The sequence below is a fragment of the Lampetra fluviatilis genome, chromosome 15, assembly GCF_964198595.1.
Source record: "Lampetra fluviatilis chromosome 15, kcLamFluv1.1, whole genome shotgun sequence".
In the NCBI taxonomy this organism is placed as follows: Eukaryota; Metazoa; Chordata; class Hyperoartia; order Petromyzontiformes; family Petromyzontidae; genus Lampetra; species Lampetra fluviatilis.
Window position 1 is genome coordinate 15,128,489 of NC_136289.1, and position 27,329 is coordinate 15,155,817.

At 48.4% G+C, this 27,329-nt stretch overlaps 3 protein-coding genes across 6 annotated transcripts in view; 2 read left to right on the top strand and 1 right to left on the bottom strand.

The window, feature by feature from the left end:
- The first annotated feature begins 1,585 nt into the window (after window positions 1-1,585).
- On the top strand, window positions 1,586-22,090 carry LOC144936293 (serine/threonine-protein kinase PLK4-like). The gene is made up of 18 exons (XM_078863373.1): window positions 1,586-1,802; window positions 2,408-2,503; window positions 2,887-2,982; window positions 3,520-3,637; window positions 4,198-4,475; window positions 5,480-5,725; window positions 6,139-6,740; window positions 9,522-9,598; window positions 13,272-13,873; window positions 14,624-14,728; window positions 15,275-15,377; window positions 15,968-16,117; window positions 16,936-17,078; window positions 17,959-18,053; window positions 18,497-18,617; window positions 19,736-19,864; window positions 20,429-20,535; window positions 21,408-22,090. Exons 1-18 carry the CDS (start codon window positions 1,770-1,772, stop codon window positions 21,613-21,615), a joined length of 3,309 nt encoding a protein of 1,102 aa, XP_078719499.1. The 5' UTR covers window positions 1,586-1,769; the 3' UTR covers window positions 21,616-22,090.
- A 34-nt stretch (window positions 22,091-22,124) lies between these two features.
- Window positions 22,125-24,993, bottom strand: MED7 (mediator complex subunit 7). The gene is made up of 2 exons (XM_078863381.1): window positions 24,647-24,993; window positions 22,125-24,329 (listed from the first exon to the last, which is right to left on the bottom strand). The coding sequence occupies exons 1-2, from the start codon at window positions 24,662-24,664 to the stop codon at window positions 23,574-23,576; spliced, it is 774 nt and encodes a 257-aa protein (XP_078719507.1). The 5' UTR covers window positions 24,665-24,993; the 3' UTR covers window positions 22,125-23,573.
- A 206-nt stretch (window positions 24,994-25,199) lies between these two features.
- The window catches only part of LOC144936294 (gamma-tubulin complex component 5-like), a 32,493-nt gene continuing 30,363 nt past the window's right edge, over window positions 25,200-27,329 (top strand). Inside the window, exons 1-4 of one of the 4 annotated variants that reach the window (XM_078863374.1) lie at window positions 25,200-25,313; window positions 25,956-26,089; window positions 26,324-26,377; window positions 27,133-27,235. In XM_078863374.1, coding sequence (XP_078719500.1) covers window positions 25,968-26,089; window positions 26,324-26,377; window positions 27,133-27,235 — 279 coding nt within the window. In that variant the 5' untranslated portion in view covers window positions 25,200-25,313; window positions 25,956-25,967. Of the gene's footprint in view, window positions 25,314-25,934; window positions 26,090-26,323; window positions 26,378-27,132; window positions 27,236-27,329 lie in introns of all 4 variants that reach the window. The other 3 variants (XM_078863375.1, XM_078863377.1, XM_078863376.1) reach the window with 3 other exon arrangements.

Consider the following 27,329-nt stretch of genomic DNA (forward strand, 5'->3'; position numbering starts at 1 on the left):
AACTATTAAATATACTTTACTCGCGTTAAAATCGGTGTCGTTGTAAATAGAAATAAACAATAATCAGTTGTGATCTCTGAAGTTGCCACAACGGCTCCTCCACGCTTGCACCATCAGTAGAACAATCACGAGCTTGCCTTGAACAGGGCCACAGTGGGGCCCTGCTGCCCACTCGTTTGTATCGTCTCTGTCAGTTGTAGCAGAATACTGCGCAGTGTACACGCATACCATCTGCCTCCTCCACGTATAATATATCCCTCCATATGAAAAATATGACATTATTTTTACACATGCCATCAGCTACACGGCCTTCTGTGAGTGCATCGTCTCGGCAGCATTGGCGAAGCCACGGGCAACAGTGGACCGGCTTGGAGATGTTTGGGTCTCGACGCACATCCTGTGTTGTGCATCGGTCTCGCGTCGAACCAGGACCCATATATCTCAGACAGGGCCCTTGCTGTAACATATGGCAGTCCACCAATATTGATGATGAGACACCTAATGTAAAACCCGGTCCAGAGTGTTGATTGCATTGAAGCAATGCTGCTGATGCGACACACTGCCAGAAGGTGGGCGTGTGTGACTGATGGGATGTGTAAGATAAAATAGTTGTTTTCATGTGGAAGGACATAAATGTGACGGAGAAATGTATTTATTTACGATACTGATCACTGACTATTCAACGCGCTCGGTGAAGCCAGTGGAGTTGACCATAACCCCGTCTCCGTCTGTGTATGCACCATACGTTGGAACTTCTTTCGCACCGTACGTAGCGAACCGCACTCATCGTAGGTGCGGGGAACGGACAACAAACTCCTGTACACACAAAGAGCAGTTCTACAGAAATTAGTTTTCAATCTAAAACGGTGAGTCGAACCCTAGCGGTGCATGGCCATTCGTCCAGGCGCTGGGCTGTGAAGGTCACAGGGGTCCCAAGAATTCTGAAGCAGGCGGACATCGTCCGCTGTGTCGGTGTTGCTGCCGCTGCTGTTCGTGGTCTCGGCAGCGCCGAGGCGCGCGGTGACCTCGCGCGGTGACCTCGAGCGGTAACCTCGCGCGGTGACCTCCAGAGGTGACCTCGCGCGGTGACCTCGTGACCTCCAGCGGTGACCTCGCGCGGTGACCTCGTGACCTCCAGCGGTGACCTCGCGCGGTGACCTCGCGTGGTGACCTCGAGTGGTGACCTCGAGCGGTGACCTCGAGTGGTGACCTCGAGTGGTGACCTCGAGCGGTGACCTCGAGTGGTGACCTCGTGACTTCGAGCGGTGACCTCGAGCGGTGACCTCGCGCGGTGACCTCGAGCGGTGACCTCGCGCGGTGACCTCGCGACCGCTGGGGGCGCCGTTCCCGGCCCGGGCTCCGGGGCGGATCCGCGCTGCGAGGTGACGTCAACATCCGCCAAGGTTTTAAACAAATCCGGCCTTGATTTATTATTAGTATTATTATGGTGGCAAATGTGAGGGAAACGAGGGTCTCGGGTTTTTGTTGTGGCCGTAATGAACTTTAATCGCCGGTTTTGTAAAACATTTTAGATGTTGAGATGTCGCGTGACCCCTGACCCTGTAACGGGCGCCTTATTCAAAATGGCCGGGCGGGGTTGGGTTGCGGCGGCGGCGGCCGCGAACATCGCAACTCGTTAAGCGGCGCTCACTCGCGACCAGTCACCAATTAACCCCTCCACTCAACAGTGAACCCCTCCACTCAACAGTGAACCCACCAATTCATAATTAACTACCTCATCACGGAGCTCTTCGCCGGCGATAACGAGGATGGGGACTCCAGCCATGGGAGACAGAATCGAGGTGACGAGGGCTCTGAGGGGAGTGGGGTAGACGAGGAGGGAGATGGGGGAAGAGGGTAGAGGACGGGGAAACGGGACGAGACGATGAGTGGGCACGAGTGGTGAGGAGGCGAGAGGGAGTTGTTGTGTTGCCGCTCTGTGGTCGCCACCTTCATCGCTGCTGGCTCACATCACTTTGCCCCATTTGTGTGCGTGGGCTCCGCGTGGGCTACGCGCGATCTGTGTGGATATGTGGACCCGTGTGTGCTTCTGGGATGTCTCGGAGTGTCTATATATGTGGAGTGGAATAACGTATACAGTATACTGTATGTGCATGTTTCTCTGTGGGTATAGCTGGTGTTTACGTGCGTGTTTTGTATATATGTGTGTGTGTCTTTATCCGTGTACAATAATTCAGTATGTATATGTGGATCTGTGTGTATATCTGCGGTGTTTTTTTCTGTGTCCGAGTGTGTAAGTGTATATGGACATGTGAGAGTGTCTATATCTGTGCATGAATAACTGCATGTCTTCGTGTATGTTTCAATGTGTATATTATATTCGTGTGTATGTAGCCGTGTATGTATATCTGTTTATTTCTGTGTGTGTGTGTTCCTGTGTCTGCAGGATTACCAGGTCCTGCAGCTACTGGGGAAGGGGGCCTTTGCCTGCGTGTACCGGGCGCGCTCCGTGGGCTCCCTCATCGAGGTCGCCATCAAGATGGTGAGACAGGGAGACGGATGCACTAAGACGCAGAGACACGGAGACGCATGGAAACATACAGAGGCACCAGAGATACATGGAGATACACACACACACACGGTCGTCTTCGTCTTGTGTGTTTATCTCATCTCGCATATGCTATGGCCCGTTCTCTGGCCCTGGCGAGGTCCTCCACATTATACGGCTCCTCTACGAGTCAACAGGCCGATAGATGCTCGATGGTCTTTGTTTCACCAGTCACATGCGTCAGGGTCGTTAAAGTAGCTCCACTTCCACATGTTGAGACACATGGTCCTATCGGGACACGAAGACACACAGACATGCTCCCTGCTGTTGCAGTCTGTTTTCCAGCTAAGACAGATTATGCTATTTTGTGTTCTCAGATTGACAAAAAGGCGATGAAGAAGGCCGGCATGCTGAAGAGGGTCCGGAATGAGGTGGAGATCCACTGTCAGCTCAAGCACCCTTCAGTTCTTGAGGTGCCCACACCTCTCACAATACATTGTGGATATACATATCATCTGAATATAACTGCATCTCAAGAAGATGTACCGGTGACATGGCCCATCAGTAGCTCGTTCGCCGCTTGATGCAGAGGTTCGCTGTTCGAGTCTCTCAAACTAGACGTATTAACTCGGATTCAAAGTGAGCGTCATTCAAAAACGAGTAGGCCATTGTGTGCTGTGGGGTCATGGTTTGAAAAAAAAAACTCGCAAATGACTTGCTTGGGAAACATAGCAGCATTACCCTGTCCTGTGGAAATGTTGGCAGGACCCTCCTGAAAAAGAGTCTTGAGACTCAGGATTTCCTGGGTAAAGAATAATATTGGAGGGACAGAGTTGCTATAATACAAGCTCATGCATGCTTCATGCGTCCGTGTCAAAGCTTGGAAGCACTTTACAGGGTTAATTCTTCATGAGGACATTCATCATATGTCATTTTAAAATCGATTATTTAGTTCGTAACTGTTCATGTGGCCTTAACAAGGACGTTGTGTGTGTTGCCGCTTTGTCCAGTTGTACACGTGCTTTGAAGACCAAAACTATGTGTACCTGGTGCTGGAGATGTGCCACAAGGGGGAAGTAGGACGCTATCTCAAGGCCAAGGGAGGAACGCCTTTCTCCGAAGAGCAAGGTGAGGCTCATCCACAGGTCTAACTTGACCTCACTGCCTTCACCAACCCGCATACTGACCAGCCTAGTGAAGTACAGACAAATAACTAGCATGCCCCCCCCCTCTAGACGTGGAGATGCTGTTATCCAGCAATTGATTGACAAAACGGTTGTACCGTGACTTAGACTGCAATTGCTTGCTCGCTCATGCCACGGCTGGCGGAAGGGCCTCTACGAGAGGGAGATATAGGGGTATTTGGTCTTATTTTTTCACTTTTACCAGACGTGCTGATTGACAGTTGATCGACAGGTCGTGGTTGGTAGGTTAACATATGGGTACATTCGCCTCTTCCTATGTGTCTAGTCAGTATGAAAGCGTAAACCAAATTATCTCGAGTTCACTGTAGTGGAGGTCCTTCTGCAGTAGTGTGAACTTTTAACGATATGAATCAGTGGTTGACTGGCAAGTTTGTGGACACTTAATTCAATCAATCTTTACTTTGTGCCAATATCGCCCTCAATAAAGTAGGCCTTGAGTTGTCAATAAATAGTTGTCTTAATCGAGTTATCCCATCTGCTTAGTGCGCCACTTCATGAAGCAGACGGTGCACGGGATGCTGTACCTGCACTCCCACGGAATCCTCCACCGGGACCTCACGCTTTCCAACCTCCTACTCACGGCCGACATGAACATCAAGATTGCCGACTTTGGTCTTGCTGCTCAGCTACGGCTCCCGGAGGAAAAGCACTTCACCATGTGCGGCACACCCAATTACATCTCCCCGGAGATTGCAACCCGCGGGGCACACGGGTTGGAGTCAGATGTCTGGTCGCTCGGGTGCATGCTGTACACCATGCTGGTATGTGTGAGTGTATAACTACAGATATGTAAAAAATCTGGTTGTTAGAACCATTTTTTTTGCATTCCTGTAATTGCATGAATAAAACTGGTAAATATCTTTCCACACAATCTATCAGTAAACGTAACATTTTTACGTTTTTAAGCGGGAATATAAGGGACCTGCCACAGTGGAATAATGGTCGGCACACTGGACTTGCCATCCAGAGGTCGCCCGTTTGATTCCGTCTTGGGGCTAGGCAGTTGCAACCAGGATGCAAGTTTCTTAAATTCCCCAATCTCCACCGAGAAGTATACATGTTTACACCACCCTAAGTTGATCGCCAGGCAACTTGTGGTGGGGTAAAGTGTGGCTATGCCCACCTTGATGATGTCTGGTCAGCATGGGATAAGCGACCAATTAATAGTGACAACTTGTATCGTGCCATAACATGGGTTAAGCCATTGCAAGGGCACTGAAATTATCTCTAGGGCTCTCTGTAGGCCCTTCTGGTAGCCGTGACGTGAGCAAGCAACTGCAGTGCTGCACCTTTACCTTTTAACTGAGAAAGAAAGGCAAATTATGTACCACACAATGACTTTGGCTGCTGTGCCGTTTGTACTTTGCGAGTGCCAATTGATGCCCTCATTACTCGCGTTCCAATGTAAACTATTTCTGACTTTCAGAACTGGTGATTATTATTAAAATGGTCACTGGTTTACCGGCTATCGTTTAACAACCCAAAACAATTCAAAGATGGATAACTTAACATTTAATACATCTGGTTTGGCCACAATGATCGAGCTGAATGTCATTAAGACGCTCCGCCACCCGACATGTGCCAATTATTGTTTCAGCTCACTGGTAAATTTGAAAAAAAATTCTCAACACCAAATGTACCAAATTGTAGGTTTTGTTTGAAACTACATCGAGCATCAAGACCAGATCCAAGAAGTAAAAATTATTATAAGGAAGTCAAAATAACCACGTGATGTGGATTGTTGGGTTTTTGTTTGTTTGGACAGGTGGGGCGGCCGCCGTTTGACACGGACGCGATTGGCACAACGCTAAACCGCGTGGTACTGGGAGAGTACAGCGAGCCGATGCACCTCTCCAAGCCAGCGCGCTCCCTCATCCACCAGCTGCTCCAGAAGAACCCAGTGGACCGGCTTGGTTTGGCCTGCGTGCTTGACCACCCCTTCATGACATTGCGTGGTGGCGGTAGTAGAATGACCACAGAACGCGGAGTGATCCGCTCGCATCCAATGCCGGTGAGCAGTATTTCCTCTACTGCTGTGTCATACAGAGGCTTTTGTGCTTGTGTCACACGTTACTATTATTCACCTTTACTCCTTGTTTACTCAGGAAGGCCTCTCGTTGCTCCTGTTATTGCCTTTTCCGAGATTCAGGCTCAATATTAGATCATTTTACACATTTTATTATGATACTTGTTTACCCAGGAAAGCCTCACTGAGTTTTAATACTTTTTCCAGAGGGTCCGGCTAGCATTTTGCAGGAGGGCTTGATGATTGTTATGCGTTTCCCAATTATGGAATTGTGCAAATGTGGACCATGTCTAGTCAGCTGCTGAGCCACCTGCCTGGATATTGTTTAAAACCATAAATAAGAATCTTAGAATGTCTTGTGTTACCACAATATCACATTAATGTTTTGCTGTGTTTAGTCCCAAGGAGTGGAGGTCTCGATGGACAGTGGCAACACCACCATGTCTACTGCAGCAGTAACCGTGGAGAGATCCCGGTCCGGCGCACGTTTGGTGAGTGGTAGCAGGGAAACATCTACCCAGGCCTCAAAGTCTGCGACCAGCTTTGGATTTGATGACGCGTTCCACAGTACCTGCACCAGTGGGTTGGGTGGAGTGGAGGGCAGCGCGTGTCGCTCGGAGACGTCTTGCCGGAGCGAGAGAGACCGTAACGGCGACCACAGCACTCGCACCGGCAGTCGACCGGGACATACCAATGCACGGAGCACTAACAGCGGCATCAGCACGAATATGCGGAGGGGAACCGATGACCGCCGAGCAAAGACAGATGCACAGTGCCCAAGCCACACTGGAGCCCGCGAGCCCGGCATCACAGCCAGCACAGAGAGCCAGCGTTGCGCTCAGAAGTTTGTGCAACATGGCCTGGGCTCGGCGCGCGCCGGTACCGCACCCCGAGCGGAGACTGAACAGCCAAGTGGCTCGCGGCACGACGAGCGCGCTAACGTGTGTGGGAGTTTGGTGGGGCGGAACACATCCTCTTCTCACTCCGCCCTCTGCACCAGGTACCCTGAGGACTTCCTCAGACACGCAAATGCATTGAGCACGGGCATCGGCATGAATGTACGGAGGGGACTTTAGAATAAATCTTTATTTAGACTTGAGGAATCTGATGAGCTATGAAGCTGTTTCAGCCAGGAAAGCCTCGCTGAGGCTCAAGACTCTTTTGCAGGAGGGTCCTGCGAGGTTTTTCCCGTAGGAGGCAATGATTATTATGTGTTTTACAATTAGGTAATTTGCGGTGTTGTTTTAAAAACTTGCACATTTTGACCATGGCGAGTCACTCAACTGCTTTTCTACCCGGCCAGATATTGTTTCAAACCATAATCACACCTATTGTTTGGGTCTTTCGGTAAAGTCACGTAGATAGAACAATCAAATAAAAATGAAAATAAAGTGAATAAAAAATCACGACGTTTCGATCGCAACACATGCAATCGTCATCAGGAGAAAAAAGAGGGGGAAAGCTGCTGATGCAGGCTGTTTTAAAAGTTTGAAATGGGTGTAGCCCAAGGGTCATAAACGAAGTGGGCGGGTCTAGTGATGTTAAAGTGAGAGAGATTAGCATGGCAATGTAAGAGATTAGCATGTCGATGTAAACGGCGGCTGTGTTCGTGGGAACCTGTTAATGTAAAATCAGAGAGTCGAAAATAACTGCTAACATCGGAAGGTAGGATGGAAACATCACCGCCAGTTATGACTTAAACTGGTTAATAATGTCCTTCCAATGATTGCTCAGTTTGTACCCATCTTCTCGGTTGAAATTGTGTCTGTGTCTCTATATCTGGATGGCTTCATGAACGAATCTTTGTTGATAGCCAGTGGGTTTGCAGAGCACCTTCGTCTTGGAGAAATCAATTTCATGTGAGCCCACCGCATTAAAACAATGATCAGCCACGGCTGAGGTATTGGTCCTTCTGTTTTTCAGATCTGCCTTGTGTTCACGAACACGGTCCGAGACATGTCGCTTCGTTTCCCCAATGTAACTACTGCCGCAGGCACAGCTTAGTTTGTAGACGCCGGGGTATTGCATGTCAGGGATCACATCCTTAACAAATGGGATCAGATCGCGAATTTTATGCACTGTGTTAAATCGAACCTGGATCTTGTGTTTGCTCATGATTTTGGGAATTTTTTTGGTGACCCCTGCTATGTATGGCAAGGTGATGGTTTTGATTGAATCCTCAGATGGTTCTTTCCCAATGGTTGGGGTGATAGCTTTACGGATTGTGTAGTCTGAATATCCATTCATCTTGAGGGCTTGGTGTACGTGTTACAGTTCACTGGCTAGGTGGTGATGATCGGAAATACAACGAGCTCTGGTGTAGAGTTTTGATGACGGAATTCTTCTGGGATGGATGGTGGTGGGAGTCAGGTTTTAGGTAGGCATCCATATAGGTGGCTTTCCTGTAGACAGTGTCCCATTGAGCCATCTGGTCTCTTTTCGATTAAAACTTCCAAGAATGGTAACTTGCCATCCTTTTCCACCTCCATGGTGAATTAGATGGCTGGGTGTATGGAATTGATGTGGTTGAGGAATTGGTTCAGAGCTCGTCGGCCATGTGGCCAGATGACTAACGTGTCATCTACGTACCTCTTCCACAAGGACGGACGTAGAGTGGATGCCTGGATGGCATCTGTCTCAAATTTTTCCATGAAAACATTGGCTACAACTGGAGATAAGGGAGAACCCATTGGGGTACCTTGTTTGTAGAATGTTCCATTCCAGGTAAAGTAAGTGTTGGTGAGTCAGTGTCTCACCAGGGCTGGTACATCAGCATTCAGTCCTTGTTGGACCAAATCTTCAATGATTGCAATGGTATCAGGCACAGGAACTTTGGTAAACAAAGATACTACATCGCAACTAACGAGCAAATCACCTGGAGATATCTTCTTGATTCTTTCGGTAAAGTCACGTAGAAGGGAAGTAATAAAATAATAAAAATAAAACACAATAAAATAATTCTCACGACGTTTCGGCCACAACGCAAGCAGCCGTCCTCAGGTGAAAGCCAGGTCCGTCGAGGCGACACCTGGATAGTGAAATGCCCTTAATTAACGATAACAAGTGAGCTGAGTTAAGTATGGCTGAGGTGGTCTTACCAGTGAATGGTTGTAAGGTCTCAGAGAGAAATCGGGCCAGTGACTTACCGAAAGACCAAACGATTATGAATTCCTGCAGTCACGAAAGCTTTAAGTCAAGATTCATAATCAAACGTTTTATTTTTATTAATTTAAAATGTTTCACCTGGAAAATCTTGGAGATGGGGAACATCTTATTACAAGGATGTCCAGGGCAGATATTGACAGCAGACACGTGATAACACATGTACAGTAAACACACAAACTCGCATGTATCATGTGGCTGTTACAGTTAGGCTAGCTTGAAAACACGTCAAGCTGCCAGCAGCTAACAGTACTATCAAAGTTGTGATGGCTAGAGAGATAACGTCTTTTTTTATTTGAGCGAGGCTATAATAAGAGCTTGGGAAAAGAGATGACCAGAAGAATAATGGGAAGGGAAGTAAATCAGTGCGAGGGAAGAAGGATAAAGAGAAGTGTTGTGATCTGCAGTGTGGTGAGGTGGGTCGGTGCGCGAGTGAGTGTGTTGTTATGACCTGCAGTGTGGTGGTTGAACAATTTGGATTAGATGAAAAAATGTCTGGTAGACAGTCCTCATGGGTTCAGGGATCAATGAGTGAAGCTTTTTGTGCTTAAATGTGTGTGTTTCTGCATATTTACTAAGTGTTTATAAGGATGCACGGCTGGTACAATGTCTTTGACAGGGAATGTCACCAGTCACTCATGTCAGACAGAGTGGATGGGGATCGCCTGTGGAGCAACAACGCCTGCTTGGATCTAGGTGAGTTGTGGCTTCACATGTTCTAAGTCTCATCAGAAGTCGTAGAGTCACATTCTTCATCTTGTGAAATCTTAAAAAATATTATTAATCCAGCCAGGAGGCTTGAACAGTAGAGCGAGCAGCTCAGTCAGAACTGTTGTGTGTTAATATCCTGGTTTGGGGCGTTACTTGGTCCATCGACTCTCCAGAGTTGATACAATGAGTACCATTTTGTGGGGAAGACCACCGTGGTTGTTTTATTGATAGACTAAGGGCTGTAAGCATGGGATGAGCACCACCTGAATGCTCATTTGAGCAGGAAATTACTTTAACTTTAATTACAAAAAATGAAAAGTACATCAACAGCCCCTTTTGGCACTCCACAGCTGGATGAGGGCTTCCCCAAACCCTGCAAGTTGTTGGGGTTTTTTGAACATACTTCAGAGCACTCATCAGTGCGGGTTGGTGAAGGTGTTCAGAATAGAAATTGGAGCTTAGTACAGGACAACAATTGATTTTACAGCACTTCCCTCTGGTGACATTATTATTCTGCTGCAGCTTATAACACCTGTTGCATGTGTGTTGGTCACCCATCCAAGCACTCTCCAGGCTCAAACCTTGCTTGGCTTCCAGGATTTGAGGAGATGGGACACGTTCTGGTTGTGTAAAGTAAAAAACTATTCCATAGAATAATTATTTACATCATTGTGGAGAATATAAAATAATATTTTACACATTCCATCAGCCACACAGCCTTCTAGGAGTGTATAACTCCAATGGCATATCTTCAGCACAAGCAAACTCAACCAGTTTGAACCTTCTTGGTCTCATCAGCAGTCAGGCTTGCTTGAATTATTTCATTAATTGGTAATTGATTCATTGATATGGGATTTTGCAGCCTTTATTCACAGTAGATTTTTGGGTTTGGCCACATAGTGATTTTATTAAATTATATTAGAAGACCCAACATGGCCAAACAATTAAACTTGTCACGTGTACAAGCATTGAATGCGCCAGTTGTTACTGTTTCAGCTCATCAGTAATTTCAAGAACAATTCTCACAAACCAAATTTAGCAATGTAAGCATTGTTCTTGAACTTCCCAGCGTGATAACACAATAATAACACTGGTCTACAGCCAAAATGCTTCCGAAATAAATGTAGTCCAACTTTACTTACTCTGGGTCACTGAGAATGAAAAGGATGCTTAAAATTGTTGATTGGTTCTAGTTTTCAAGATATGCTACTGGGTCAGTATATACGACCCTTGACTTGAGAATGGCGGAGGATAAGTGAGTTATAAAGGGAAGGGATCTCAATTTAAACCAGAAATGACTAAAATACATCTTTGACTGGATCTATGAATACATCTATGGCTGGGTTTGGACTGTACTTGCTTTTTGAGCAAAACAATGAATGATGCAATTTTAACCTGGTATTGCATCATACATGATATGAATTGCAACATGTTATTCCTAGAAGTCATGGATGATGCAATCATAACTAGGCTTACATCCCTCTGCTGAACAAATTTTCCTATATCAGCTCTAGAAATCATACAGTGTCTTGCTCTTATATTTGACGGTGTTTGATTTCGCAAAGGGACACATTTCTGTTTAGCCAAATTGGAGATCAAGACAAGATGTGGGCTCCGCACATATGCTGCAACACTTGTGCAACAAATCTTCAACAGTGGTTGAACAGGAAAAGTAAATCTATGCCTTTTGCAGTGCCAATGATTTGGAGAGAGCCAACAGATCATATCAGCAATTGCTACTTCTGTATGGTGCCTCCACTTGGGAAAGGTGTGTCAAAGAAGAAAAAGTGGACTGTGCATTATCCAAACATTCCATCACCTATGTGCCTAGTACCCCACGGAGAAGGACTGCCGGTTCCTGATGCACCAGAATCTTTCTCACTTGAGTCAAATGAGGAAGATAATTAAACTTCTGGTCCTGAACCATCAAGGTCACATGACTCAGATTTTCTCCCCTACCTCCTCCTCTGAACCACAAGGTGAACTTAAAGACTTTGTCAGGAATTTGGAACTACCCAAGAGTAAGGCAGAGCTGTTGGGCTCCAAACTGCAGCAGTGGAATCTCCTGGCAGGTGATGTTAGGGTTTCCATGTTCTGTGATCGTCAAAAGGATCTTGTCCCATTCTTCTTAGCTTGCAACAACATCGATGGTGTGAAGGCAGCCCTCAACATCGTTCATGATCCAGATGAATGGAGACTGTTCATTGATTAATCGAAGATGAGTCTTAAAGCTGTTTTGCTGCATAATGGCAATGTATTGCCATCAATTCCAGTTGATCATGCAGTCCACATGAAGAAAACCTATGTCAACATGAAACAACTTTTGAGGTGCATAAACTATGGCCAACATCAATGGCAGCTTTGTGGCGATTTGCAGGTTGTTGCTATCTTGCTTCGTCTGCAGACTGGATACACAAAGTACTGCTGTTTTTTTCTGGGAATGGGATAGTCGTGCGAGAGATTCCAACTACATCAAGATAGATTGGCCACTCGGACAGTCATTTGAGCCTGGGAGGAAAAGTGTTCAGCATCCACCACTTGTTGAAGCAAGGAAGATTTTGTTATCACCCTTACACATCAAGCTGGGTCTGATGAAGAACTTTGTCAAAGCCATGGACAAAACACAAGCAACTTTCCAGTACCTCTGGAAAATTTCCAAGGTTAAGTGAAGCTAAGATAAAAGGTGTCTTTGTTGGTAGTCAGATTCGTGAACTCCGTCGAGAGGATCCATTTGACAGTGCACTGCGTGGCAAGGAAAAGACGGCATGGAACGCCTTCCAGTTGCAACAAATTTTCTCGGAAACAACAAGGCAGACAACTACAGGGAGTTGGTGGAAAACCTCAAGGCATACAAAAGCCTTGGTTGCAACACATCACTAAAGACATTTTTTTGCACTCTCATCTAGATTTTTTCCCACCGAACTGTGGAGCAGTGAGCGACGAGCATGGCAAGCCATTTCACCAGGACATTGCAACAATGGAAAAACTATCAGGGCAAATGTAGCCCATCAATGGTTGCAGACTATTGCTGGACAGTGACAAGAGATGCTCCATTTAATGAATACAAGAGACAAGCCAAGAAGCGCCGAGTAGACACTGAATAAGGACTAAACTATGTACTTTTAATAGTTTTTTGTCTTTTGTTTCATAATAATTTTATTTATATAACCCATTTGCTGATTTTTGAAGTGTTACATGAACAGGACAAGTGACATTATCATGTAAAGCAACCATAAACACATGAAAAGACCCAGGTTTACAATTTATGAGTAAAACTCTACTATCTACACAATATACATAGACGTAAAATGTTAAAACTAAAATATCTTGGGAACAGTAGCCAATCGGTTGTTTTAATTGTCATATTTGAATTCAACACATCAAAATCCATGTTAAACAGCACATTTCATCTCTGAAGCAGACGACGTCTAAAAAATTGTAGAACAGTGTAATTGGCACATTCAAATCTTGTTTAGGTGGAAATATTATTTGTTTGGCAGTGTTGGATAGTGGTGGGTCTCATTAGACAATTTTGGGCAGATCATTACATGTTCTAACGCAGAGATCAGTTATTAATTAATGTATTGGATGATTAATTAATCACATTGTAGTGTTAGTTTTGTGTGGGTACCCACTAACCGTTCACGTGGCTTTTCAGGCCGGATAGCAGACAAGGCGCTGTGTGAGCAGCACAGCTCACAGTGTGGCTGCCAAGGCCGCGACGTGGCGGGGGAGGCCCATGGGCCCAGGGGGGGATGCCAAACCACAGCGGCCTCCCGGGACCACGGGGAGGATGGCAGGGAAGGACGGCGGGAGGGAGTGGCACCTGCGCTGCCCAGCCACAGCGGCAGGCCGTTCACAGTGGCATCATGCGGTAGTGGCGGTGGGACCGGTGATGGAGGTGATGCTTTGCAAGGAACGAATCGCTCGTCTGTGTTCGTGGGCTGCGCTGCTACCCCATTGAGTGGCACTGCTGGTAGTAGAGGTGGTTGTGGTGTGGCCTCCCAGCCGCACTGCAATGGAGCCACAGATCCCCGTCACTACCCTCCGGCAAGGGGACTCATTCAGAAGCAAGCAGACGGTCGGTGTGGACAAGGGGTTGAGAGACGTGCGGACACGCAGGAGACGCAGGCGCACTGGCCCTCGGACGATGTCATGCCGAAAGATGGCAGTGCAGGGCGTAACGTTATTAGCCACGTGACGTCGCTTCTCAACAGCATCCGCCTGCGGCCAATTCGGCAGCTCACGAAGAACGCGGTGGTGAGTTGGTGGTCTCGCCATAGCTGAGAGCATTATACATACAGTGTGGTAGTCACATGGCATGCAAGTCATAAAACTAAACCCTTTCTGTGAGTGATAAGAAAACCCCTCCTCATAATAATATAATGCTTGCAGATGGGAGACAATAAAAAAATCCAAGTTGGATATATGTACAGTAAAACCTTGGATTGCGAGTAACTTGGTCTGCGAGTGTTTTGCAAGACGAGCACATTTTAAAATAAATATTAATTTAATAAACGAGCGAGGTCTTGCAATACGAGTAGTACGTATACGCTTTGTCTGCTGAACGTCACGTGATCACAACTGATATACGAGTGCTTTGATATACGAGTGCTTTGGATTACAAACACGTTTCTGGAACGAATTATGCTCACAATCCAAGGTTTTACTGTATGTATTTTGAACTTCACACGAGGTAGCCAACCATTCTAATCGGAGGTGCTCAGAAACAGTAGGAAGAAAGGTACAACTCCCATCCATATGCCTTGCATGCATGCCATGTAAACAATAATATGGCCACATGTTTAGCTCTTCTGAGCTGGTGGATTCGACAAGGCTGACAGAATTGTACATGCAATGTAGTGGTCACAAGACATGCCTGCATGGCATATGGATGCGAGTTGTACCTTCCTGCTGTTTGTAAGCAGCACAGCTTTACATGTTGTTAAATGTATTGCATACAGCTGCATCAAGTTCATTTTATCTGGTAACGAATTGTGTTTCGGTTAGGTGAGCGTGCTGGAAGATGGAGAGGTGTGTCTGGAGTTCCTGAAGGGGCGGAGTGGGCGGGAGCGAGTGCGGGAAGTTCTGCGTATCTCCAGTGATGGGCAGCAGGTGTGTGTGTGGAGAGCAAACGCATGCACACTGAGTTGAATATAAACCACAGGTTAATAATGCTTCTGGGTTATCAAGAATTTCCTGGAATTGTTAATTGTTATAAAATATGTAATGCCTACGTATCACATCGGCATCTTATCAGCTTTATTGCTTCAATACAAGCAAGCTCGGGACCGGTTTCAACATTCAGTCTCATCAGCAGTCAGGTTTGAACCATTGCTGGATGACTGCGTAATGCTTATAGGCTTAATCGTTATTTGGTGTCATTGTTATGGTCATTTGTCTTTCATATAATTGTCCATTTACCTGACAACCGTTATTTAGAGGTTTGGTAAAGGCCATATAAGAATTCTCCCGAGCCATAGCAAGCATGTCAGGTTACCTGCAACTTGTCAATTGCTCTAATACGGTAATGGTGATTTGTCCTGTAAGAGTAGTCCAGGTTCTGAGGCAAGATGAGCCATTCACAAGTAGAGACATCATCACAAACTCTGGGGAGAGGTGTAAGTGTGTTTACATAACTTGGAGAAATGGCTTCCTCAGATCCGCCTATATCAGCCCAACGAAGGTCGAGGCTTTCCCCTGGACGACCGGCCTTCATCACCCCCAGAGGAGGTCGTTATCTACTCCTATCACACACTTCCAGGTAAAACGACAACACACACACACCTCACTCATGGGTCCGAGTATCGGCCGACCTCGTTGACTCGCCCACTTGCCCAGATACCCAGCCACCCAGCCAGAAAACCACCCAACCAAATCCACCCAGCTACGCAGAGGGATATGGAAAATGTGCACCATTTCTATTTAAAGCTTTCGTGACTGCAGGGATTCATATTCTTGGTTCTTTCGGTAAAGTCACGTAGAAGGGAAATAATAAACCACAGCAAGAACATTTTCTTGCTGTGGTTTTCACACCTGATGATGATTGCTTGTGTTGCAATCGAAACGTCGTGAGAATTGTATTGTTTTATTTTTATTATTTTATTATATCCCTTCTACGTGACTTTACCGAAAGAACCAAGAATATGTGCACCATTGTTTAATCTACCACACAGTGTGGCATTGAATCTGTAACTTTTAGATTGTGAGTCCAGTGCCCTAACCATTATACCACAGCAACTCCAGTATCTGAGGAGAAATGTGAGTGGCACTGCCCTGGCCACACGTGGCTGTACAGTTGTAACTGATGTCCATGTCGAATTGTGCTTGCGCTGTGTCCCGTCCTGCCGCTAGAGACCTACTGGAAGAAGTACAAGTACGCTGCTAGGTTTGTGCAGCTGGTGCGCTCCAAGACGCCCAAGGTGACGCTCTACACCCAGCATGCCAAGTGCACGCTCATGGAAAATTCTCCTCAACCGGACTTCGAAGCTTGCTTCTACGATGGTAGGAGGTGGTGTTTTTGTTTTACACTTTCCAACTGAGGTTAAAGCGTTATGTGTTTCTGTAATGCAGGGGCACAGAAACTCTCGTGATGATCCAAAATAAACAAAACTTTGTTGTCATTATAAAGTTGTGTTGCTAACAAAAACTTATCCTTTATAAAACCTGGACAAATTGATCAATGGGTTAACCCATGGCTTCCCTTGGCAGAGCCACTATCCGTACCCTGTTGTGTCATTACGTTCTATAGTCGTACTGCCTCATGCGTGCCTAGTGCAAACAGTACAGTTATCGCTAATTATAAACTTCCCAGGACAAACGCATGTTTGAAAGTGAAATAAAATCTATGCACTTGCATGATTTTTCTTCCTTGTTCAAAATAACTTTTTGTATTGAAATGGCTCAGGGAAATTGTGGGTGGGGATTTCTCAAGTTCCTTAAAAGTATAGTTCAATAATTTCCTGCTCAAATGAGTATTGAGGTGGTGTTCATTGCCGGTTTACAGCCTTGAGATAGTGGTGGAAATGTATTCATATGACAGGGGAGAGTCTCTCCATTGGACAACCAGTGTCGAATTTCATGCAAATCAGTAATAGTTTGATGGACCCTGAAGGGATTATAGTCCGAGTCAACCCCCAATCAGGGTTTGAACTTGCAACCTTACGATTGTGAGCCCCTCGCTCTACCACTGAGCCAACTGGCTATTGCAAAAAGTATGATTGCTGTATAGAAACAATGAGCTGCGCAGGAGCAGTTGTAGTGTCACTTTTGTATGAGACCCGCTCACGTGAGCTTACAAACGTTTTCTCGATTCTCGTCAGGAGCCAAGGTTCACCGGGGTGGTGAAGCGAGCATGCGTGTGATTGAGCCCTCCGGCAGGCTCAGCGTGCTCGATGGCTCTGTGGCCATGGATGGAGTGGGGGCGGCCGAGGGAGTGAGGACGTACTTGTGTCATGCAGAGCAAGTGAGCACCTCCACCATCACCCACAGATGTTTGTGTTTGATAGTGTAAAGACGACTTGACACACTTCTCTGGAGATGGCACTTTATTGAAGACACGTTCACTTGACACAGGCGGAGACCCCACTGCAACAGACCTGAATCTCCCACGCATCTCCCTTATATACGGACCGAGGCCACGCCCCCCTTCCCGAACCTTCTCGCTGACTCTGGATGCTCGTTCCACCAGCAGATTCTACCGTTCTCTTCCGTCACCTGACCGCGCTCCCTTCTCGATCATTCCCGTAGCCACCAGTCCCTTCGCGCTCAAAGCTGACACCCCTGTCATTACCTCCCGTGGCCACTAGTGCATTTGCACTGTAGGCTGACTCTCCTGTCATTACCTCCCGTGGCCAAGTCTACTTACACCGCATGTAGACTCTCCTGTCATTACAATAGCATAGCTTGGCTGTGGAATGCTGGATGCAGGCCTGCCCAGAGGAAGAGTGATTTGCCCGGGCCTCACACAAAGGAGGGCCCCACTATGGGCCTGATTTTTGTTGATAATGATTAAAGGGCCCCACACGTGGCATTTTGCTCCAGGAAGCAGGGAACCCAACTGGACAAATGCTCTCATTCATTGCTATTTATCTTGGATGTTCAACATAGCATATGACCAATCTAATCTAAAATCTCCGTCTACAAATTGTCGACTTGATTGAACAGTGGCTTGGATCATCACGGTACATTTTAATGTCACCTATTTAATATGTTTTTCTTTTTAAGGCCACATTTGCTATTATTACACATTCCTGATTTGTTATTTTTACTTGTGCACCACTGACTAATGGTTATCACCAAATAACGTTTTTATTTAATACATTTCATGTGTGTGGCTGAGCCAGGTGTACAGGCAGTGTGTGGCACTGGAGGCACTGATCTCGGCACAAGAAGACAAGTGTCACCCCAGCATCGGCCTCTTCCCAATCACGGTCTCCAGGTGGGCCCTCGCACTGTCTCATCTAAGGGCAGCAGCAGCAGCGTGGTGCAATGGTGACACTTGTGCCTCACAGCAAGAAGGGCCTGGGTCTATTCCTGACTCGGGTGCATTTCTGTGTGGAGTTTGTATGGTTTATTGCATGGGTTTATTCCATGTTCTCCTATTTTGATACCTCGCCTGGTATCCAGGAGGTGGTCGCGGCACTTATACATTTCGATCAAAGAGTAAGATTATATATGACTGATGTGATTCACACATGTGCCGATATACTCTGGTGTTACTCTTTGGTTCTTTCGGTAAAGTCATGTGACTTTACCGAAAGACCCAATCAGTAATTCCTGCAGTCACGAAAGCTTCAAATCAAGTTTATACTCTGGTGTGTTTGCTCTATGTAACACAGGATAATTCCCTTTTGTTCTTTCACCCATTAACCCCCCTGCCAGGCGCCCCTTATACATTGTGAATCCACTACCAGCGGAGTCAGCGTCCCCTGCTACCCAAGAAGGGGTCACAAGGATGGTCCAGCCCCCCTCTCCCAGCCAAGCGCCGGCCCTCACCCCCTCTGTACGTGAGCCCCACGGCGTGTGGTTCCTTGCTTCTGCCACACCCTGTACAACACCGACGTGTATAAATGCTAGACAGCTGAGTACAGGGCCAAAGGCCCAAATTGTCAAGTGGTCAGCAACAAGCAGCATTATTAAAGTTATAATAGAGAAGAGTGTAACACGTTTCTTTATTTGAGCAAGGTTATTATAAGAGCTTAAGAAATGAGACGAAGGGACAGAATTACAAAGTGGGGCAGTGCGAGGGAAGGAGCAAAAAGAGAAATGTTTTGACCTGCAGTGTGGTGGGTGGGTGAGTGTGTGGGTGAATGGGTGGGTGATGTGAGTGTGTTGTTGTGATCTGCATTATGGCAGTTGAAGAGTGTGGATGAGACAAAACAGTCAGTCTGGTAGGCAGAGTCCTCATTATGGTGGGGGAAACATGTTAAGCCCATAGGAACTGTATCCATGGTAGTAGTAATCGAAAAGTGATGAGGGAGGCGACTGATCGCCAGTGAGAGAGTGAATTAGTAAATTCTGGAACATCATTCAACCCGACTGCTTTGTTGAAATCAAGCGCAGTTCCATCAATGCAGGCTGTATTGCATATAGCTCCATGTATTATCATTGTTGTAGGACATCTCGCCATTATTTCATTGCATCTCACGCTTTCAGATGCACTTCTGCGGCTGTCTGGAACGCTCTTCCGATATTAGGAAGCCACTGGAGCTATGCACTTTTAAATCTAAATTGAAAACTAATTTTTTTATAACTGCATTTTGTGTTTAGTTTGTTGTCCTTCCCGCACACTTCCAATGAGCATGATTGACTACTTATGTTTGTTGAACTTCTTTCGCACAGTACTGTAGTTTGTGTGATGGTTTATGCTCCTTGACGAGATCAGCAAGGTATTGTGGCAAGCAGGTTGTGTGTAATGAGTGCAACCTTACAATGTATTATTTCGGCAACCAGAAGCCAATGCAGCTCGGCGAGCACTGGACATAGTCGGATCCATCTCGTGCTTGCTGAGCTGCATTGGCTTCCGGTACAGTGTGAAAGAAGTTCAACAGACATACATATATATATATGTAACCAAGTAGAGTTGAGCGCGACTATCGGTCTCGCTTGTTGTTTCTGCAGATGCTGTTGTTTGACGGGAAGGCCATGTCGGAGGCCTCGAGTCCCGTGTCGCTGGGCGGTTCGTCAGCGTGTGGCCGTGCGGAAGTTGTCCGCTCCGTGTTCGTGCCGCTCGTCGGCTGGGCCTCACAGGTGAACACTCCACTCCCTGCGTAGACACACAGCGTTGCATATCCATGATCAGCTTTGCTCATGGATGGGGTCGGGTGCAAAAATGGACAGTTGCTTCCACGCCCCCCCTCCCTCCCTTTGACAGCTGTTGGATGTCATAGACCCGTTCTTCTCAACGCAATGGTTATATGCCCCCTGTGAAAGTTTTTTTGTGGAGGGCTATATATTTACAAATTGCCCCCTCTAAAATGGTCTGTTTATAAACAAACCATCATTGGAGTAGTCCAGCAATCAAGGGGAGACCTAAGACAAGATAATGGGATTTTGTGAGGGCAGTAGTCACTGTATTTACAGCACAGCCACTGTGGGATCTGGCGTAGAGTAGAGAGGTGGTAGCGAGGAGGTGCGTTGGAATCATGGCCACGATGTCTCGATCTTCATCATCAGCCAGACTGCCCTGAGAAACGACAGGCCATGCTTGTGGGGAATTGGAGTGTGAAATCACGCACATTTGTGGTTGTTTGCTATATAACATGTCGTAGCATGTACTGACACTTTCTTTTCCGGTGTTGTTGCGGTGGTCAGTTGGCATCAGGCGAAGTGTGGGTGCACTTTAACGAGGGCTGCCGGATGCAGGTGCATCCCACCGCCGCTTCCATCGCATTCACCGACTCCCTGGGAGTCACCAGCAGGTCAGCCGCGTTCCCAACAACTCCTGCAACACGCACTAAACCTGTCACAACCAGAGCACGGGATGGTGTCTTCACTTTAAGGGAAGCTGGATAGCCATTGAGTGGCATCCAAGGATGGAATGCGCCCAAGAGAACGTGCACCGATGGGATGGAGCACAGAATTGTGAGAGGGTAGCACTGGCTTGGGGAGGGCTTCATCGAGCAGTAGATTGGTGGTTGATGATGGTTGGCCAAGTCACAGTGATTTCCTTCTTGAATGAACATCGAGGTGGTTGCTCATCTCTTGGTACTGCCCTACAGAGCCAGTGGTGATGTTTTTTACATTCCTGTGGTGGGTGGGACTGTCCATAAGTCATCCACTGTAGACTTCATCACAAAGTGGAGCTCATTTTATCTCTGGAAGGATGATCGACTAAGTCAATCCCTCCAAACCAGGATTTGAACTCGCAGCCTTTCGATTGCTTGCCGCTCATTCTACCAGAGCCACCTGGCAGATAGCTACGTAGTTCACTCATTCTCAGGCTTTCACCTAACACTTCTGATTAATGTGCTTCAGCAATGGGTATTTGATTAATTGCTTCCAAGCATCCCTGTGCTTGAACGTTCCAGTGGCCCTCCCCCTGCCCAGCTGGGATTTTTCTGCATGCAGACTGCCACAGGGTGGTGGTCAAGTGGACACAGGGCCACCTTGAAGTTTCTGGAGGCCTGGGGCAGAATGTCACGTGAAGAATGGGGGGTGCAGCGGTGGTGGGAGTGGGGAACCCTTCCACCATCCACGGGCCCTGGTGTGCGGTCCCCTTTTTTGTGAGCACCGGGGTAAATTGGCCCTGAGTGGATGCTGACGTGGCTCTGGCAATTCGTGTGCAATACAGGTTCTCCCAGAAGGATCAATTCCCTGAGCAGCTCAAGGACCGGCTGCAGATCTTGCCGAGAGTTGTGGAGTTGCTGGCGACGTCGGGGCTGGGAGCCGGCGCTACCTCCACCACTCATCACACCGCAGGAAACACTGGGTCAGGCATCCCGCCAGGCTCGAGAGCGACAGGGAGGACACGCGGGCGGTGTGGTGGACATAGGCTCTGAGCCGTCGTTGTGGTGTGCCCAAGGCTTGCATTTCTCACTGCTGAAAATGTCTGGTCATTGGTGGATAAGGGTATACACATGACTAGTAGCCATGGAGAAAGGTGTACTGAATGTGTTGGACCATGTGTGGAAATATATTTCAAACCTGGCTGAAAATAAGTCGTGCGTGAGGCCAAAAAGAACAAAGCACTTCGGTCTTGCAAAGCCTCTTGTGCCAGTGCGTGCATGTGGGGATGCATGAGGGTGCACAGGAGAGGCGCAACCGCTGCTTGCATTTGGCATCTCCTGGAATGTCGTCTTATCTATTTAGGTGCAGTACTGGTTTTAAATAAAGCAGTATTAACTCTGGTGCTTTAAATCAGCTACAATGTGGCTACTCGTTCAGTTTGTTAAGCTAACCTCGTATTTTTTGAACACTTAAATCTTTCTATTTCATATTTATATTTTTATACTTTTCCTTTCCCAATGTTTTATTAAAGATGTGCTTATGTTGTGAGAATGGCATTATGCATTTTTGTACATAATGTTGAAGTGGGAAAAAAAACTGCCTGAATAAAAGATGACTGCCAAAAAGTTTTATTTTACATTTGTCGAAAACAGTCGGTCACCTTGGCTTTGCAAAAGTCATCCACCACAAACTTATCAAAAACTATAGGCTACAGGTCAATAGACACGTGTGCACAGCTTTTAAAAAATACAAAGCTTTCCACTGGGACAGACAAATCAAAGACAAACCCATAATGCCAGACTTTTAATAATTACTTATTTACCCAGAAAAGTCAGAGGCTGAATACTTCTTGAGATGGGTCCTGCTATATTGGGAAGTTTGGCCAACACGAATGACACTGTTTCTCAATGGGTGGAAACCCACGCAACAGGATTCGAATATATACTCTTTGGTTCTTTGGGTAAAGTCACGTAGGTATAAAATAAATCATGACGTTTTGGGTGCAACACAAGCGTCCGTCAACAGGTGGGAAAGCATGGTCTGCCGCTGAGGCAGACTGTTTTAAAGGGTTTGAAATGGGTGTAGCCCAAGGGTCAAATAAGTGATGTTAATGTGAGAAATTAGCATGTAACTGTAAGATAGGAGAGCGGCCTCCTCGACGAGGGAGTGCAACCCAACGGGTGCAATCCAAAGGGAATGTGGGTATGAAGTGCAATCCAAAGGACGTGTGAGCATGAGAGTGCCATCCAAAGGCATGAGGGTGCTATGCAAAGGACATGTGAGCATGAGAGATCTGAGGCATAGAGAGAGACCCAGAGTCGGAAATAACAGCTGACATAGGCAGGTAGGACAGAAACATCACAGTTAAGACTTTACCTGGTTAATATGTTAATGTCAGCTGTTATTTCCGACTCTCTGTCTCTCTATGCCTCCCTCAGATATCATGCTCACATGTCCTTTGCATTGCACTCTCATGCCTTTGGATTGCACTCTCATACCCACATTCCCTTTGGATTGCACCCGTTGGGTTGCACTCCCTCGTCGAGGAGGCCGCTCTCCTATCTTACAGTTACATGCTAATTTCTCACATTAACATCACTAGCCCCGGCCACTTCTTTATGACCCTTGGGCTACACCCATTTCAAACCTTTTAAAAGTCTGCCTCACCAGCAGGCCACGCTCTCCCACCTGATGACGGACGCTTGTGTTGCGCCCGAAACGTCGTGATTTAATGTATTTTCTACCTACGTGACTTTACCGAGAGAACCAGAGTATGGATTCCTGCAGTCACAAAAGCTTCAAATCGGGTCCTTCATGAATGAGGTACAAGTGTACGCTGCAATGGAAATGAAATGCTCAAGGCTAATGTATAACTGGGGAAAACAATGGGTATAGCTTTTGCATGGTCCCTATTATAGTCTATGGGCATTACTTTTTCTGATTAATTTAAGTCCGTCCCCTTTTCACACCGTGAACAAAAACACCGCGAGACGCAACTACGATCTCCCGCTCAAGTGAGCTCATCCACTAAGCGACACATGAGCGCATCCTTGTCGCTCATGGCACCATTTGCCTCTTTGCCCGCATTCGGCGTGGGCCCTGTCTGGCCCAGCGGGCCTGACCCGGGGTGGCTCGGTGAGCGGGGCGTCACCTCCATTGGTTCCTCGCTCGGCTCCACCTTCACGCTCGCCGTACACGTGGCCTCTCCTCCCCCCGTCCCCGCCGTTGCTGCCGTCTCCCCAGCGCTGCCAGTCCCCTCTCCACCACCGCCCAACGCCGCGAGGCAGCCGGAGAGGAGGTCGTGCACGGCGTCGAGCTGCCGCGAGAATCGTTGCGCCGTGTCGAGCCGCGTGCGGCGCTGCACCTCGAGCAGGACCCGCAGCGTCTCGCGCGCCTGATGCGGCCGGAACTCGTTGACGAGGTGGTGCATGTGCACGAAGAGCAGCTTCAGGTCCTCCAGTTTCTCGTCGCGCCGCACGCTGCTCGGCCCGCGCACCAGCACGTCCAGCAGGTCCAGGAAGTTGACGAGGATGGACACGTTGAGTTTCTTGAGCTCGCGCTTGTGGTCCACGTCGGGTGGGTAGAGGCGGGCGATGCCCTGGCTCTCCAGCGGGCGGATGATCACGTCGTCGCAGTGGAAGGGGTTTCCGAACATGAGGTAGTGGTCGCGGAGGGGCGGGGGGGGCCGCGGGGCAACGCCGCGCCGCACCGCCTCGTCCGTGTACTCCTTGGCGTAGTGCATCGGCGGCAGAGGCAACGAGCTCACCTGCCGTGGGGGGGGGGGGGGGGCGAGAGGACAATCTGTCACTTACGGCAGCCAACGTCTGGTGGTAGTGGAGCATGCCAGGTTTGATAGACCTGGTCTGAGAAACTGTTCGGGTTTGGTCTGTGCGAATAGTGGCAACCACCAGACTCGCACCGTGAACGACAGCGGCCCACGGGCTCGGAGAGAGACGAACAGACACAGACGAACATCCACTCAGACTCACAAAGCGACCCACAGACTCGCACACACTTACACGACTTGAGTGAAGGCGCTCTATAAATACGACGGCAGCGGAGGCGTGTTGTAAACATTTTCACCTGCTGAGACTCGGCCATGGTGGCGGCGGTGGTGGCGGGAGGACCGAGCCCGACGAAAAGAAGCGGAGTCCAACCTCAGGCGGCCCGACTCGCGGCGTCTCCCTCTGCCCAGGCCCGGAGGCGGCGGTGCCTGGGGGGGGCGGGGTAACGAGCGCGGGGGGACGTCGGAAACGTTTTCCGACGAGGGATGATGGCGGGGTGCGATCACGCGGGGTAACGCTGAGTAACGCACGCGAACTGTGGAGGGGTAACGAGGGATAGTGGAGGGTAACGAAGGGGAGTGGAGGGTAACGTGGAGCCGCACTGCTCCAGGCGTTATCCGTGACCCCGTGACGCCACTTCCTCCTGACCCCGTCACGTGACGGCGTGCAGAGAGGGGCGGGGCGAGAGGAGGGGCCCGGAGCCGGACAGAGACCCCCCCCCGCCACCAGCAGGTGTCGCAGCGCTGCCACCAGCATCGTCGACGGCATCACCGCCACCACCTCCACCACTAATCATTCACGCCGCAGCAGCAGCAGCATCACCACCTCCACCACCATCAAAACAGCATCAACAATAACAGAATCGCCACCATCATCGCAGCACCACCACCAACCACCATCATTTCATCGATCACTCGGATCGGCCCTGCGAAGCCGAGGAGACGATGTGAGCTCATCAGAGCGAGGTGCGTGTGTGGGTGGTGTGTCTGGGTGCGTGTGTCTGTCTTCTGTCTGTGTGTTTGTCTTGTTGTGACTCGGTGTGTGCGGAGCGGTGGAGCAATGGTTAGCGCACTGAGCTCTGACCCCGGCGACCCGAGTTTTGACGATTATCTGAAACGGTCATGAGCCTCCACTACGTCGACTTAGCTTCAAATGACTACCTGCCGCGATGTGTAGACATCGCCAATGGGGAGACAAAGGTGGTCGGGCGTGGTGTTGGCCACCCACCCATTCGTTTGCCTAGTAATCTGTTAAGGCTGTACGGGGCATCTTTGTGTGATCCCTGACCGCACGTGACCCGCGTGCGATGGTTCTCAAACGATAGCCGCTAAACCGGGTTCGAAAGTGAGGAACCAGGAGTATTCGTTTCCAGTGGAACATTGGGAATGAATGCCATCATCGTTGGCACGCGTTGACCTACAAACGGCACGGCGCCCCAATTCATCGCTTAGTACATTCGCCTTCATTTTCTCAGTGGAAAACTAGACGTGTGTTGCTACACATTTATTTGTGCGTAAAACAGGTAACCGGTCCGTTTTTGCAGCTGTAAAAGGTTCTTGCGATGCATGTAACAATAACAGCCGCAGTCCCCGTGTCTCTGCGTGGAGGTCGCGCCGGTGATGACGGGGAGGTCGGAGGCCCTGACAGCCGGGCTGGCGCGCCTGGTGGGGCTCACCACGGGGCTACCAGACTCCAGCCCGGCCTTGCCGCGCCTCCTGTGCAAAGTCCAGGCCCGACTCGGGTAAGGGGACCAAGGACCCTGGGTCAGGGTCAAGAGGTCATCACGGTCGCACATCGCCACCGCTGCAATTCATTCAGCCAGGTTGTGAAGTCATGGATCCCGTGAATGTCACTCGTTCATTCCTTCCCCCATGTGGACGACTACTGGACTGCATGACGAGCTTGTCTCACCGACACTGTGTTCAACCACCTGGCACACCACTATGCCTCGTGCTCTGGCTGTGTGGCTTTGCAGTGGGGAGCTGGAGCTGGACCCAGACGAGCGACGACTGCAGGCTGCTGTGGACAGGTGAGCGCTGCTGCATTCGACTGGGCCCAGCAAGGCCAACCCTTTCACACAGACGGGGGTTGTGACGCGGCCCAGCGCTGCAGAGGTTCGCAGTTACAATCCGGCGGGCTGCCCTGGGTATTGCTGCGGGTGGGTGTATCATGTGCGTGTATATGTGGGAATATTAACCTGATAAAACTCCACGTGCGCTTCAGAGTGAACGCGATAGATCCTGTGACGTCATTCGAATAAGAGTCCATTATGTGCTGGCTTCACGGTCCATGATTGCCGAATTCTCAAGCTTGCTCTGCAAATCACTTAATTGGAAAACACAGCAACATCGCCCCCTATTGCAAGAACTTGGCAGCACGCTTAACAAATATTGTGAGGCTTTCCTTGGTAAACAAGTGTAATAGATCAGATGTTCCACACCGGTGAGGTTAGTGCATCACAACAATAATTATCTGGGTTCGATTCCCAACTTTGTCACCTGTGTGGCATTTGTATGTTCTCCCCTATTCTGTCGAGTGAGTGTTGTGGGAGTGAGTGTGTGTATCAGTGTATGAGTGGAATTTGTATGTTCTCCCCTTGTGCATGGGTTTCCTCCGGGTTCTTCAGTTTCCTGCCATGGCTAAAAGCATACGTCGTTGATGTTGGCCAAACATCCTAACGCCAGACGCCCTGAAGACAAGTCTTGAGACTCGGTGTGGCTCTCCTGGGTGAATGGGCGATGATTGATCTCACGGAGCGCTAATCACGCTGGCCCTGCCCTGCAGAGTGCACGAGGCATTCGTCACTCTCTCGGAGCCGGACAAAGCTGCCGCCTGGAGATCCCAGATTGCGAGAATCTGCCAGGACACCGTCCCCACGTTTCCCAGGGCAAGATACGCCGCTGAGCACGCGTGCGCGGACACACACACCACAAACCAATTATCACACTTCACACGTAGATTTGAACAGCCATATGAGGATT